This window comes from Sciurus vulgaris, assembly GCF_902686455.1.
Source record: "Sciurus vulgaris genome assembly, chromosome: 18".
NCBI lineage: Eukaryota > Metazoa > Chordata > Mammalia > Rodentia > Sciuridae > Sciurus > Sciurus vulgaris.
In genome coordinates, this window is record NC_136479.1 from 35,961,357 (window position 1) to 35,975,041 (window position 13,685).

General features: G+C 43.2%; 1 protein-coding gene across 12 annotated transcripts in view; it reads left to right on the forward strand.

The window, feature by feature from the left end:
- The window catches only part of GTF2I (general transcription factor IIi), a 94,935-nt gene that overhangs the window by 22,439 nt on the left and 58,811 nt on the right, over positions 1-13,685 (forward strand). For 4 of the 12 annotated variants that reach the window (XM_079120715.1, XM_079120717.1, XM_079120716.1 and 1 more), the window contains 5 exons: positions 1,317-1,420; positions 6,403-6,541; positions 9,522-9,656; positions 10,764-10,947; positions 11,110-11,138. In XM_079120715.1, the coding sequence (XP_078976841.1) occupies positions 1,322-1,420; positions 6,403-6,541; positions 9,522-9,656; positions 10,764-10,947; positions 11,110-11,138 (586 nt within the window). In that variant the 5' untranslated portion in view covers positions 1,317-1,321. Of the gene's footprint in view, positions 1-560; positions 654-1,316; positions 1,421-6,402; positions 6,542-9,521; positions 9,657-10,763; positions 10,948-11,109; positions 11,139-13,685 lie in introns of those variants that run through there. The other 8 variants (XM_079120719.1, XM_079120720.1, XM_079120718.1 and 5 more) reach the window with 5 other exon arrangements.

Genomic DNA, 13,685 nt, shown 5'->3' on the forward strand with positions numbered 1-13,685 from the left:
TGTTTTCTTGGTTTTTAATTGTACTTTGGTTACACGTAGGTGTTGTGAAGTCTGTAAGTTCACTATTAGTGACCCTTCAGTAAGTTCACTATTAGTGACCGCACAGTTCAGGGGCATCAAATGTGTCCACTTTGTTGGGCGACTATCACCACTATCACCACTGTCCTATCTCGAAAACTTAGCATCATTCCACATTGGAATTCTGCACCTGCCGATCATTCCCCTTGGCTGCCTCTCCCCACCTGCTTGCAGCCACCCTTCTTGGACTTGGAGTCTTCCAGGTACCACACGTGCGGTCTGTCCTGGTGTCTGACTTCATTCACTTACTAGCACAGTGTTGCCAGGAGTCCCTGTGTGGAAGGCCAGCAGTGCTTTGTGCCTGCCCAGCACATTGTCCACTCACTTACAGATGGACCCTCGGGTTGTTTCACCTTCTGATGAATTATGCTGCTGTGAATTAGGTACACAGGGATTTGCTGGAACTCCTACACTCATTTCTTTGGACGTATATCCAGAAGTGAAATTGCTGGATATGTGATGATTCTGTTTACTGTTTTTAGGACCTGCTAAGTTGTTTTCCCCAGCAGCTGTGCATCATTTTGCATTCCAAGCACCATGCATGAAGATTCCAATTCCTGTACATCTTTGCAACAGTTAATATTTTCTTTTTATGCGTTGTTTTATAGTGTTTGAAATTCATCAATACTTTGTTGATACCAGAGTATCAGAAAATGTTCCCTAATGAGAATAATATGCTTTATGATAGAAGAATCTTAGAGTTACTTGAGGCCTTGCAGATTCTTTCTTCCCTAGTGAGAAGAAACTGTTCACCCAGACTTTGTAACTTCACCCACTCTTTTCTGTGTCAGCATGTGCCGGGGAGAAACAGAACTTTGTGTCTCTCGCTGTGCTGAATTGGCATAGTCTCCCTGGCATATGAAGTGCATCTCCTCTTCCTTCTCCTGCTGGGAGAATTTGGACTAGTTCTGGGTGCCCTTTGTTTCATCTAGAATTTTGGGTGGGCCCCGGGGATTGGACCCAGAGCCTTGCAGGTGCTGGCAGGTGCTCTACCACTGAGCTGCACCCAGCCACCTGTGTGTCCTTTGGGTTTAGTTTGGGTGTGGTGCTGGACTAAGTTAGTTCACAGAAGTAATGGTAGATGGACTGTTAATGGACGGGGTCCCTGGGATAAAGGTTTTGGGGAAGCAGATGACTAAGCAAGCAAGCCAGCTTGGTAGTCTGTGGCCCTCACAGTGCCGACATAGGCCGGGACCCAGGTTTCTGTCACTCACGTCCGCATTGCTTCTCTTGCACAGGGATCATGGCCCAGGTCGCGATGTCCACCCTGCCTGTTGAAGATGAGGAGTCTTCGGAGAGCAGGATGGTGGTGACCTTCCTCATGTCTGCCCTCGAGTCCATGGTGAGGTGGTCTGTGGTTCTGCCATAGTTGGATAGATTGGTCTGTTGGATAAGGTGGATTTGTTTATTATAAAACATTAAATTTGATTTTTACTTTTAATAAGAATAGGGTTTTAATTGTTATAGATTTAAGCTTTTCAAACTACATTTTATTACTGTGCTTCAGAATGTTCTTGAATATTTAAGTATTTACATTTGTTGCCAGTTATTCATGAATAATTGTTTTGTTTTTGTGTTAACTTTGAATTTCATAGTATTTGAAATTACTCCAAATAAGTTTATATATTTGAGTATGCTGCTGGTGTTTTATTGTATCTGTATGAAGAAGGTTACTCAAATTTTGGATATAAGGTTCCTATCTCTTCTTTATCTTATCTTTTTTAAAAAATATTTTATTAGTCGTTGATGAACCTTTGTTTATTTTTATGTGATGCTGAGAATTGAACCCAGTGCCTCACACATGCTAGCTCTGCCACTGAGTCACAAACCTAGCCCCTCTTATCTTGTTTATGCATTTGTACGATTGTTTCTGTTCTGCTACTGTTGATTAAGCTGTGTAATTTTTTTTTTGTGGTGGTGGTGCAGGGGACTAAACCCAGGGCCTCATTCATGCTAGGCAAGCATTCTACCACTGAGCCACATTCCCAGTTCATGTGTTAACTCTTTACTTCAAAAGACAAAAGCAAACAAAAAGAACTACCGTACACAACTATAATGAAATTTTAAGTACTATTCTTGCTGTATTTTTATATTTCTACAACAGTTGTTGTACATGTACAATTCGTTTATTATGGTTTTATAGGCATATAGCTAGAGATACAATATTTGTTTTAAAAAGGATCAGACTTAGGTATTTCTGTTTTTTGGGGGGTTGGGGGGAGTACTGGGGATTGAACTCAGGGGCACTTGACCACTGAGCCACATCCCCAGCTCTATTTTCTATTTCATTTAGACAGGGACTCCCTGAGTTGCTTAGGGCCTCACTAAGTTGCTGAGGCTGGCTTTCAACTCAAGATCCTCCTGCCTTAGCCTCCTGAGTTGCTGGGATTACAGGTGTGCACCACCGTGCCTGGCAGACTTAGGTATTTCTGATGAACTAGAATTGCTCCAAGTTGGAGCAAGTTGTCCATTTTCCCTGTCTTAAGACACTATGTGGCTGACCAGATTGTACTTAACCTTGGGCTCAGTATAGTAGTGTTGGTAGATTCTCTTTCTCTCTTGTCTCTCTCTTTTTTTTTTTTTTTTTTTTTTTTGGTATTGGGGATTAAACTTGTGTGCCTAGCCACTGAGCCACATCCCCACTCTTTTTAAAATATTTTATTTAGAGATAGGGTCTCACTGAGTTGCTAAGTTGCTGGGGCTGGCTTTGAACTTGTGATCCTCCTGCCTCAGCCTCCTGAGCTGCTGGGATTACAAGCGTGCGCCATTGAGTCCGACTGGTAGATTCTCTTTTGCTTCTTATTAGGGTGTTGTTTTCTTCCTTTATTGTTTTGGGATGTGTGTGTGTTTCTGTGTGTTTGGTGGTATTTGGCATTTAACCCAGAGTCTTATGTGTGCCAGGCAAGCATTTTACCACTGAGCCAAATCCGTAGCCCATTCTTTTTATTCTTTTAAGAATTATAAAAAATTGGGCTGGAGTGTAGTTCAGTGGTAGAGTGCTTGCCTAGCATCCGTGACACCCTAGGGTTGATCCCCAGCACCACAAGGAAAAACATTAACAAAGTTAACTCTTTAAAGAAAGAAAATTAAGTGGGCTGGGGAGATAGCTCACTTGGTAGAGTGCTTGCCTTGCAAGCACAAGGCCCTGGGTTCGATCCCCAGCACTGCGCAAAAAAAAAAAAAAAAGAGAAAGAAAATTCAGAACAGTTCATGGTTATATGCTGTAACTTTATGAACATCACTGACTTTGGCTTTGTGATCATATAACCATCTCCCCTAATTTTTTTTTTTGTTTTGGTAACGTTTATTTTGGACTTTTAACCTATTTATCAAGTCCCTTCGCTTTATCCACAGCTAAAGCTCTTAGTTCTTTACACCCAGTTGTTGTACTAAGTTCTGTTTTTTTGGGGGTGGTGGGGATTGAACCCAGGGGCACTATATCACTGAGCCACATCCCTATCCCTTTTTAATTTTTACTTTGAGACATAGTCCTCACTAAGTTGCTTAGGGTCTTGCTAAGTTGCTGAAGCTAGCTTTTAACTTGTGTTCCTCCTGCCTCAGCCTCCCAAGCAGCCAGGATTACAGGTGTGCACCACTGCGCCTGGCTGAACTAAGTTCTCGACTGACTTGTCTGAGTGCTAAAGAGACCAGGCCAACTTCATCCTTCTCTTGGCCCCTGTGTTTCTTTGTTCTAACCCTTAGATAGTGAGTACGTGGATCTTGCTTTGCTGTTGAGTGAGTACTAGTTTTGGTGACAGGGTTGTTGTCTGGGTGTGGATAGCACAGTAGGGATGTACCCTCACCCTCCCAGCCTCAGCAAGCAACATGACTTTTGTGCTGGAGAAAGCTGTTGGCTCACCTCTATATCAGGAGTTCTGTCTCTTGTTTTTTTGTTTTTGTTTTTGTTTTTGTTTTTTCAGTCTTGGGGATCAAACCTAGGGCCTCAACTTGGTAGCTATACATTGAGTTACATCCTAGTCTCCAGAATATTTCTGATGTTTTAATAGCTATAAATTTATTTATTTATTATCATTATTATTTATTCAGGATTTTAAGGCAATATTATATAGAACTAATTTCCACTTCGAAAATTAGAGAGTTATTATTGTATAAATCAAAAGCAGAAGAAAGCTAGGTTTCAATAAATGATACTGAGACAATGGGCTGTGAGGGAAAGAAGGCTTGTGTTTGGAATTCATCATGTTCCAAAGTAAATTCTAGATTAAAAAGCAATTACTTTAAGACAAATTTAAAGACCTAATACTGTAGAAAGATGGGCAAAGGATATGATAATTTACAGTATTGGTTATGATACGAGGCTACCTTTTAAAAGTTTTTAGCATAGTTGCATAGTAGCATTTGGTAGAATGAGGTGAACCTTTTTAGAAAGCAAATTTCAGTAGATGTTGAGAATCCTGTTTACTTCCAGTATTAGTTCTTACTCACTTTCATGGCACTGACTTTTTTTTTTTTTTTTTGTCTTTTTCATTTTTACAGACTGCATTTTGATTCATTGTACATAAATAGGGTATGACTTTTCATTTCTGTGGTTGTGCACCATGTAGATTCACACCATTCATGTAATTGTACATATACATAGGGTAAAACTGTCTGTATCATTCTACTCTTTCTGAGCCCCACCCTCTCCCACCCCATTTTCCTCTACATCATCCAAAGTTCCTTCATTCTTCTCTTCTTCCCTCGATATATATTGTCATGCAGAGAAAACATTTGGCCTTTCGTTTTTTGGACTTGGCCTATTTCACTTAGCATATTTTCCAACTTCACCCATTTACCAGCAAATGCCATAATTTTATTCTTTATGGCTGAGTAATATTCTATTGTGTATATATACCACAGTTTCTTTATCCATTCGCCAATTGAAGGGCATCTAGGTTGGTTCCACCATCTAGCTATTGTGAATTGAGCTGCTATGAACGTTGATGTGGCTGCATCACTGTAGTATGCTGATTTTAAGTCCTTTGGGTATAAACTGAGGAGTGGGACAGCTGGGTCAAATGGTGGGTCCATTCCAAGTTTTCTGAGGAATCTCCGTACTGTTTTCCAGAGCAGCTGCACCAGTTTGCAACTCCACCAGCAGTGTATGAGTACATGGCACTGACTCTTTGAGAGAAAGTCTTTCAAGTTGCACTTGAATGTACTATTACCAGATTATTTTTGCAGTATTATTTTTAGGAAGGAAAATGGAATCTACCTGCTATTTCAGTATGTTAGCACTAAATGAATCATGGTACATCCATAAAATGTGCTTTTTGTTTGCTTTTTGAGGTGGGTCTTGCTGTTTTGCCCAAACGGGCCTCGATCACCTGGCCTCAAGTGATCCTCCTGTTTTAGCCTCCCAAATAGCAATGACTACACGTGCCACCACCAGACCCTGTGTCTAAAGGGTGCATGTGAAGTCAGTGGGTAGCGTACCCACTCTATGTGGCTTCTGTTGAGTATGCACTCCTGAATACTTCTGGGAGGGGGAGTTGCGTAGTGGTGTTATGGGTGGGATTTAGCCTAGCCATTGGTGGGGACCCTCGCTCTCAGACCCCTCCAGGGTTACTCCATCCCACACAGCTCTGCCCATTCCTGCTCAGCTGTGATTGGGAGCATTCCCCAGCAAGAATCTATGCAAATCTGACTTTATTAAAGAATCTTATCTCTAACAGTTCTAGCAGAATATTTCTGCTTTTTTCTTTAAAAATTCTGTGTTTTCTTCTGCTTAGAACTAGTTACAAAAACTACTTAGAAAGATAGATACACAAAATGCAGATACTTCTGTATACAATATTTAGACAGGAACTTCCCCTGAGTCTTGATTATGTATTACGTATGGTGGTGCACGCCTGTAATCCCAGCGGCTTGAGAGGCTGAGGCAGGAAGGTTGCAAGTTCAAAGCTGGCCTCAGCAATGGCAAGGCCCTAAGCAGCTCAGTGAGACCCTGTCTCTAAATAAAATACAAAACAAGGCTAAGCGTGTGGCTTAGTGGTTGAGTGCCCCTGAATTCAATCCCCCGTACCAAAAAAATAAGAGTTTTAAGTTTTAAGATGGTTACGGTGGTACATACCTGTAATCTCAGCAATTCAGGAGGCTGAGGCAGGAGGATTGCAAGTTCAAAGCCAACCTGGGCAACTTGGCAAGGCCCTATCTCTAAATGAAAAGTAGAAAAGAAGCCTGGGGATGCAGGGCAGTGATTGGGGCCCAGGATCCATCTGCAGCAGCGACAGAGGACAGTTCAGGTGTGAGCTTTTTGTGTTGAGCCTGCAGAACTGTGTTCCAACAGCTCTTGATGCACAGCGTTGGCTGCTTGTGTTGCAGTGTAAAGAGCTGGCCAAGTCCAAGGCGGAAGTGGCCTGCATCGCGGTGTACGAGACAGACGTGTTCGTGGTGGGCACCGAGAGGGGCCGCGCTTTCGTCAACTCCAGAAAGGATTTCCAGAAAGATTTTGTAAAATACTGTAAGCAATGTCTTTTTTTCTTTAGTATCTTGTAAATTTTAAACATACTTATAAGTAAGACGTCATATTTTCTTTCTTATGTAGAGAGATTTGTACTAAAAAAAAAAATCACTCCCTGATAGTGTTGTGGAAACGGTTCCAGGTGCTCAGAGTGAGTCGCTGACCTGGCGAGACGCTGGGCAGATCCTGAGAGTTCAAGGGAAGGGCAGCTGTCGTGCGCCTCGTCCCAGGTGCGGGGTGCTCTGGTCTAGTGGAGCATGGTAGGAGAGCACAGAGGCTCTGAGTTGCTCAGGTCCCGCTCAGGTGCACCCACTGTCCTCCTGCCTTCCCTCCCTTGAGACCTGGCCTTGCCTGTGCCAGGCAAGGCTCTTCTACTGGGCCACTGCCACCTCTGAGCAGGCGGTTCCTTCAGCTCAGCTCAGGAGGTTCAGGCCTGTCAGGATGTGCATCCCTTTGGCTCTTCCTGCCTTGGTCGCTGCTTGGTGTGTGGGAAACAAGTGTCTCTATGGAGCTACGCCTGAGTTCCGTGCAGAGCGAAGCGTGCTCCCCCATGGGCGTACCTCGCCCAGGCCTTCTGGAGCTTGTCTTCTTCCTTCAGGGGCAGTAGGGGCTTGGAGCGAGAACACTAGGTGCTGACCCTCGCAGACCTGCACAGCCGGGTGTTCTCGTGTTCAGCCTGAGGCTGCACGCCCCGGCCGCTCTGAGCAGCGTGTTGCTAAGCGTGGAGGGAGACGGAGGAGGGAGTCTTTACAGCCACGGCACAGGCCTCTGAGATCCAGGTCACGACCCGGTGGCAGACCAGGAGTAAATAAAACAGGCCTAACTCCTTAACTTAGGTGCTCAATTGCATTTTTACTTCTTTTAAAAGCTGTGTCTGAGGGATGTAGCCCAGTGGTGGAGCCGTGAAGCCTCACTCCCGGGGTCAATCCCCAATATCACACACACACACATCTAGGGCACATCTAGGGCTGGGGATGAGACTCGGCAGGAGCGAGGCCTTGGGTTTGGGCCCTGCACACACTAGGGGAGAAGCACTCACCTCTCCCCAGCGCTCTGTGCCTTTTCATTCCTGGTGTGTTTCTCTGAGATTCATAGTAGTGATTCATTTAAAAAAATTGTCAGTATTTTTTATATTTAGAGAAACTTTAAGGCCTTGATTGTGTTTATGTATTTAAGTTTATACTAATAATGCTGCTTTGATTATGTGTGCATCAGCTGCCATCTGTCCCGTGAGCACTCTGACCCCCTGGCAGCTGTGCTCATATTCTCTCTGGAGTTCTTGGTCAATCAGATGGTGCTCCAGGGGTTGGAAGGAAGCATTACGGGGATTATCTGCAGCCCTTTGGTGTCCTACCACTGAGCACATCCCCAGCCCTTGCGATTTTTAAATTTTGAGATAGTCTCATTAAGTTGCTTAGGGCCATGCTAGTTTTTCGAGGCTGGCCTTGAACTTGATCTTCCTGCCTGGGATTGCAGGCATGCCCCACTACACCCCTCACCCCCATTTCCCAGTATTTGCTGGCATGGAGAATGGTCTTTGGATGCTACTCTTGAGTTCCTAATACAGGTGGTCTTCTTCAGTCTAGGATGGAGTTGTGTCCCAGTAATTCCATGGTGAATTGGACGTACTGTAAGTCCAAACTGCATCTGATACACTTGACGCCCTGCACCGGGTTTGTCTGACCTACCTCAGTCTTTCTAGGCTAGGGCACTTGGTATGCCCAGGCTGCCCAGCCGGGCAGAATCACCTCCCACCAAGCCTGTGTCACGCGAAGTGTTGACTGTCTGGTGTCATCTATTAAACACTGTGTTGGAAATGAGCAGCAGTTGGGGCACACCTCTACGCCTGGAGAGCTGGGACGAGCGGAGCGGCGTGGCTGTGTCTGTTCTCAGAAATGGGTTTTGCAGATAAGGAGTGGCAGAGGTCTCCTGAGACGTAACTGGGAGGACTCTGAGTCAGTTTCAGAACGTCTTCAAGAGAGTTGAGTCCCTCTCCTTGCATTTAGAGAAGTGATGTCCAATAAATATATGTCACTCACATAATTTTAGTTTTCTAATTGTGACATTAAAATATAGAAAAAGAACTGAAATTGATTTTAGTGATTTTTTTTTTTTGGGTGGGGGGTGGTACCAGGGTTTGAACTCAGGGGCACTTGACCACTGAACCACATCCCCAGTTCTATTTCATATTTTATTTAGAGACAAAGTCTCCCTGAATTGCTGAGGCTGGCTTTAAACTTGTGATCCTCCTGCCTCTGCCTTCTGAGCTGCTGGGATTACAGGCATGTGCCACCAGGCCTGGCTATTTTAGTGATTTTTTAAAAATATTTTTAGCAGTAGGTGGACACAATACCTTTATTTTATTTATTTTTAGGTGGTGCTGAGGATTGAACCCAGTGCCTCACACTTGCCAGTCAAGCGCTCTGCCATTCAGCTCCAGCACCACATTTTTGTGATTTTAATATATAACACATTATTTCCACATGTAGTGGAATGTAAACATCTTGATGAGGTGCTTCTGCATCTGTTTTACTCTCGTGTGCAGGGCTTGAACCAGGGTGAGTGTGGGCTCTGCAAGCCTGCCTCTGCTCTGTACCCGGCCCTGCTCCGAGGCTGGTGCTGTGTGCTCACCCTAGTCTCGCCACCCATCCACGTGCCTTAGGTCTAGTGTACCTTTGTTTGACTTTGCAAATCTAGAATTTTTTTGGTGATGATTTAAATTTTCAGCTGATAAATTATTATCTTTTCTTTTTAAAATCGCTGGTAGCTAATTTGTAATATTTTTAGTTTACACTTATGTCAGTTGGTTGCCATTTCATATAAATTTCATGCAAGTCTTTTAGATTTTTAAAAGTTTCCCCTTTATCCTTGTCTTCTTCATATAAAATCATAAGTGTTAGAATATAGGAAAAATATTCTTAATAACAGCCAGATAGTGAGATGAGAGTCATGGACCTTTACATCATTTATTATTTTACAGGTGTTGAAGAAGAAGAAAAGGCTGCAGAGATGCATAAAATGAAATCTTCAACCCAGTCTGGCCGGCTGAGCGTGGATGCTGTAGAGATTGAAACACTTAGAAAAACAGTTGAGGACTATTTCTGCTTTTGCTATGGTAAAAGAAGGCACTTTGATTTTTGTGACGATCCGTCATGTAGGAGTTTTCTAAATGGCAGATTATGTGGTTGGTTTAGCAGGTTTAGGATGCATTCTGGCAGATTGAATAGATTAATTTCCAGATATGGGGTGAAGGTAGAACAGCCTACTTCCCATCTCCATTTTCCTGTGTGTGTGATGCTGGGAGTGGATCCAGGGCCTTGTGTGTGCTAGGCAAGTGCTATACCACTGGCCACCTCTCAGCCCTCAGTTTTCTTCTTTTTTGGTACTGGGGATTGAATGAACTTTGGGACGTTTACCTACTGAGCTGCATCCCCAGCCTTTTTTACTTTATATTTTGAGACAGTCTTGCTAAGTTACTCAGGGCCTCACTCAGTTGTTGAGGCTGGCTTTGAACTCATAATCTTCTTGCCTGTGCCTCTGGAGCCACCACTGGAACCTCCGTTTCCATTTTAAAGGAAACCAGAAACAAATGTAGCTGTTAGAGTTGTTCCTTTTTGACCAGAGTGGTGATCTACCCAATTTCTTGCAAAATTACCCTTTGTTAATCATGTGTTGTGCAAAGTCTTTCAAAGAAAATAGTCAAAGGGGAGGATACAGGTAAAACTGTACTCCACAAATTGTGTTTTCTGGCATCTGTGGGCTCATTGCCAGGTAAACCAGACAGGCTGACAGAACACACTTAACTTGTGGGTGAAAGTTGTATTTACCCAGTTAAGTTTTCAGTCAGAATATCAGCTTCAATTTTTCATGTTATCTGATGGTAACAGTGGGATTTGTCAGGTTTCTATGTGCTGAGACTGACTTATGTTTGACCAGAATATGTTAAACCAGGGTGGAACATCTTACGACAGAATGTGATGAGAAATCAGCCATTTTTGTTCTCCTGTTATGTAAGTTTTAGGGTTAAATATATCATATACTTTACATTTGGACCCTTTTTGGATTTGTATCATGTTTAGAACTTTAACATGGGTCTAGGATCCTGTAGTAGTTCAAAGTAATTTTGAATTGAGGTCCTGCAACACACGAGGAGTGCCGTTCATCAGACTGTGACAAGCTCCTGACAGTTGATTGCCTTACTCTCGGTCATGTATTCCCGCAGGGAAAGCTTTAGGCAAGTCCACAGTGGTGCCCGTACCGTATGAGAAGATGCTCCGAGACCAGTCGGCCGTGGTAGTACAGGGGCTTCCAGAGGGAGTTGCCTTTAAACACCCTGAAAATTATGACCTTGCAACCCTGAAGTGGATTCTGGAGAATAAAGCAGGGATTTCGTTTATCATCAAAAGGTGATGTGCTTTCCCCCATCTGGCCCATCAGCTATTTATTCAATAAAGTTGAATATTCACCTTGTTTTAATATTTTTTAAATTGTTTACTGCAGATGTTTATATTTGTGCTTTATAAGAATGTTATGTATTCATACATAGTTTTTGTTTTGTTTTAATGCAGACCTTTCCTGGAGCCAAAGAAACACCTAGGTAAGTGACTGCTTGGTTTACATGACAGCCAACTGGATTTCTAAGCCTTTTTTGCCAGATTTTAACACACGATAATGCTTTCTTTTTCATAGTCTTTGAGGCTGTGATCTAGGACGTTTGGGAGTGGTGCCTTATGATAAGCCCATGAGAGATTCACGAGCTGAGAAAGCGGAGGCTGCTGTTCTGTTCTCTGCCCAGCTCCTCTGCTGCACCCAGGGTTTGCTCGCAGGGTATAAGATCATACACTGAATCTATCCCCCTTGCTCAGAATTTGAGTGGGATTTTAATTTACCTCACGTTCACTGAAATGGCAAGGTATTGCTGGACAGCAGGGAAGACACTCCTGTGTACGGCACTGGCGGCTGTCTGCCCGATGATGGTGGCTGATGAAGGTCAGAGGACATGCTGTGAAGCACGGCAGAAGCAGGGCTCCCTCCGGCTCAGGAAGGGCTTCACTGAAGAACAATAGATGCACCCTCAAAGAAGGAGAAGGATTTCAGCAGGACTTCTTCAGCAGCGTGTGAACATTGATTCCATTGGAAGAGAAAGTCCTCTTGCGTTTCTGGGATTATAGGCGTGGGCTGTGGGGCCAGTTACTTGAGACTTTTGGAGAATGGATCACCAGTGTCATTGGAAACCTCTAACCATAAAAGAATGAAAAGAAAGAGCCCTATATGTATGCACACTTACACGTGTGTTTTATTTTCTATTAAACAGTCTTTTAGAAAAAATTTTATAACGGTGAAAAAATTATTAATTTTACAGTCCTGGAGATTGAACCTGGTGCGTTGTACCACTGAGTATACAGCCAGCCCTTTTTATTTGTTACTTTGAGACAATGTCTTCCTAAATTGCCCAGGCTGGCCTTAAACTTATGATCTCCCTACCTCGGCCTCTCAGGTAGCTGGGGTTATAGGTGTGTACTACTGTGCCTGACTGAACAATATTGCTCCCATCTTTATTAAGCTGTAATTGAAAACTCCATGATGTGAATTTGCAGTCTTTAAAATTTTAAAACAGGGCTGCGGCTGTTGCTCAATGATGAGAATGCTTGGCTACCATGTGTGGGACCCTGGGTTTGATCCCTAGCACCACCAGAAAAGGAAAAGCAGACAAACAAAAAGAGTGTACATGAGGTGGTGTTCACACCTGTAATTCCAGCTACTCAAGAGGCCCAGGCAGGAGGATCTCAAGTTCAGGGTTAGCCTGGTAACTTAGTGCAAACCTGTCTCAAAATAAAAAATACAAAGGCTGGGGATGAGGCTTGGTGGTAGAATGCGGCCTAGTGTGCGTAAATATTACAGTAGTAGAATATCAACATCCACCCGTTTGAGATGAGCCTTTTTTTTTTTTTTTTTTTTTGAGTGATTTACTGAGAGTCAGCAATGATTGTTGAATATATCAATAGTTCCTTGATTTTTAACAACTTACCACCTGTTTATCCATTCTGCATTTGAAGAACATGCCAGTTGTTTACCCTGTTAGCAGTAATGCTGCTGTGACCGTGCTTGAACATGTCTGAGTCTGGACATGTACCTTCGTTTCTTTTGTACATATTTGTAGGACTGGAGTTGCTGGGTTTACCCTAAGAAAATGAGACATTTTTTACTGATGTGGCTCTACTATTTTCTGTTTCTACCAACACCCGTTCCAGTTTCTCTGTATCCCTACTGGCTTGTCTTTATTTTAGCCATTTTAATGGGTGTGAAGTAGTATCTCATCTTGGCTTTGATTTGCATTTGATATGATGGTGGTGGTGGTGGTTGAACCCAGACACTCTCTTCTAATGTGCTACACCCTCAGCCTTTTTATATTTTATTTTGAGACAGGTTCTTGCTGAGTTTCTTATGGCCTTGCTAATTTGCTGAGGCTGATTTTGAACTCAAGAGCCTCCTGCCTCAGCCTCCCGAGCCACTGACATTATAGGCATGTGCCTGTAAGGTGTTTGGTCTCACCTTTAGATCAGTCTATTTTTTTCCCTTTTTTTGGGCATTGAAATCAGGGCCTTGTACACGTATTGAGCTACTCCCCAGCCCACGTCTGCAGCCTCTTGGTTTAATGTGTGTGTGTGTTATATGAGGGGGTGGTGTTAATCAGTCTTTTTTGTGTGTGTATATCCAGTTATTCCAGAACAAGTCAGTGAAAAGACTGTCCTTTCTCCCTGTGTTGCCTTGGCAACTTGGTTGGAAGTCAGCTGACCCTGACTCTCTATTTCTGGGCTTTCTGTAGAGAACTGTGTTGTATGAGCATCAAGACAGTTCATGTCTTCTTTGCAGTCTGAGCGCCTTTATTTCTTGCTTATTGCCCTGGCTGGAATCAGTATCAAACAGTAGTGTGATAGTGGATATCTTGTTCTTCGTGTCAGTGGGACCATTAGGTTGGTAATTAACTGACCTCTCTTTTTCTGTATGCCCTCTTGATCTTAAGAGAAAGAAGATTTATTTGTCATATTTCAGTTAAAAATTCAGATTTAAAATTTTTTGGTTTTGCAGTACTGGCAATTGAACCTGGGGCCTTGGCAATGGTAGGCAAGTACTATACCATTAA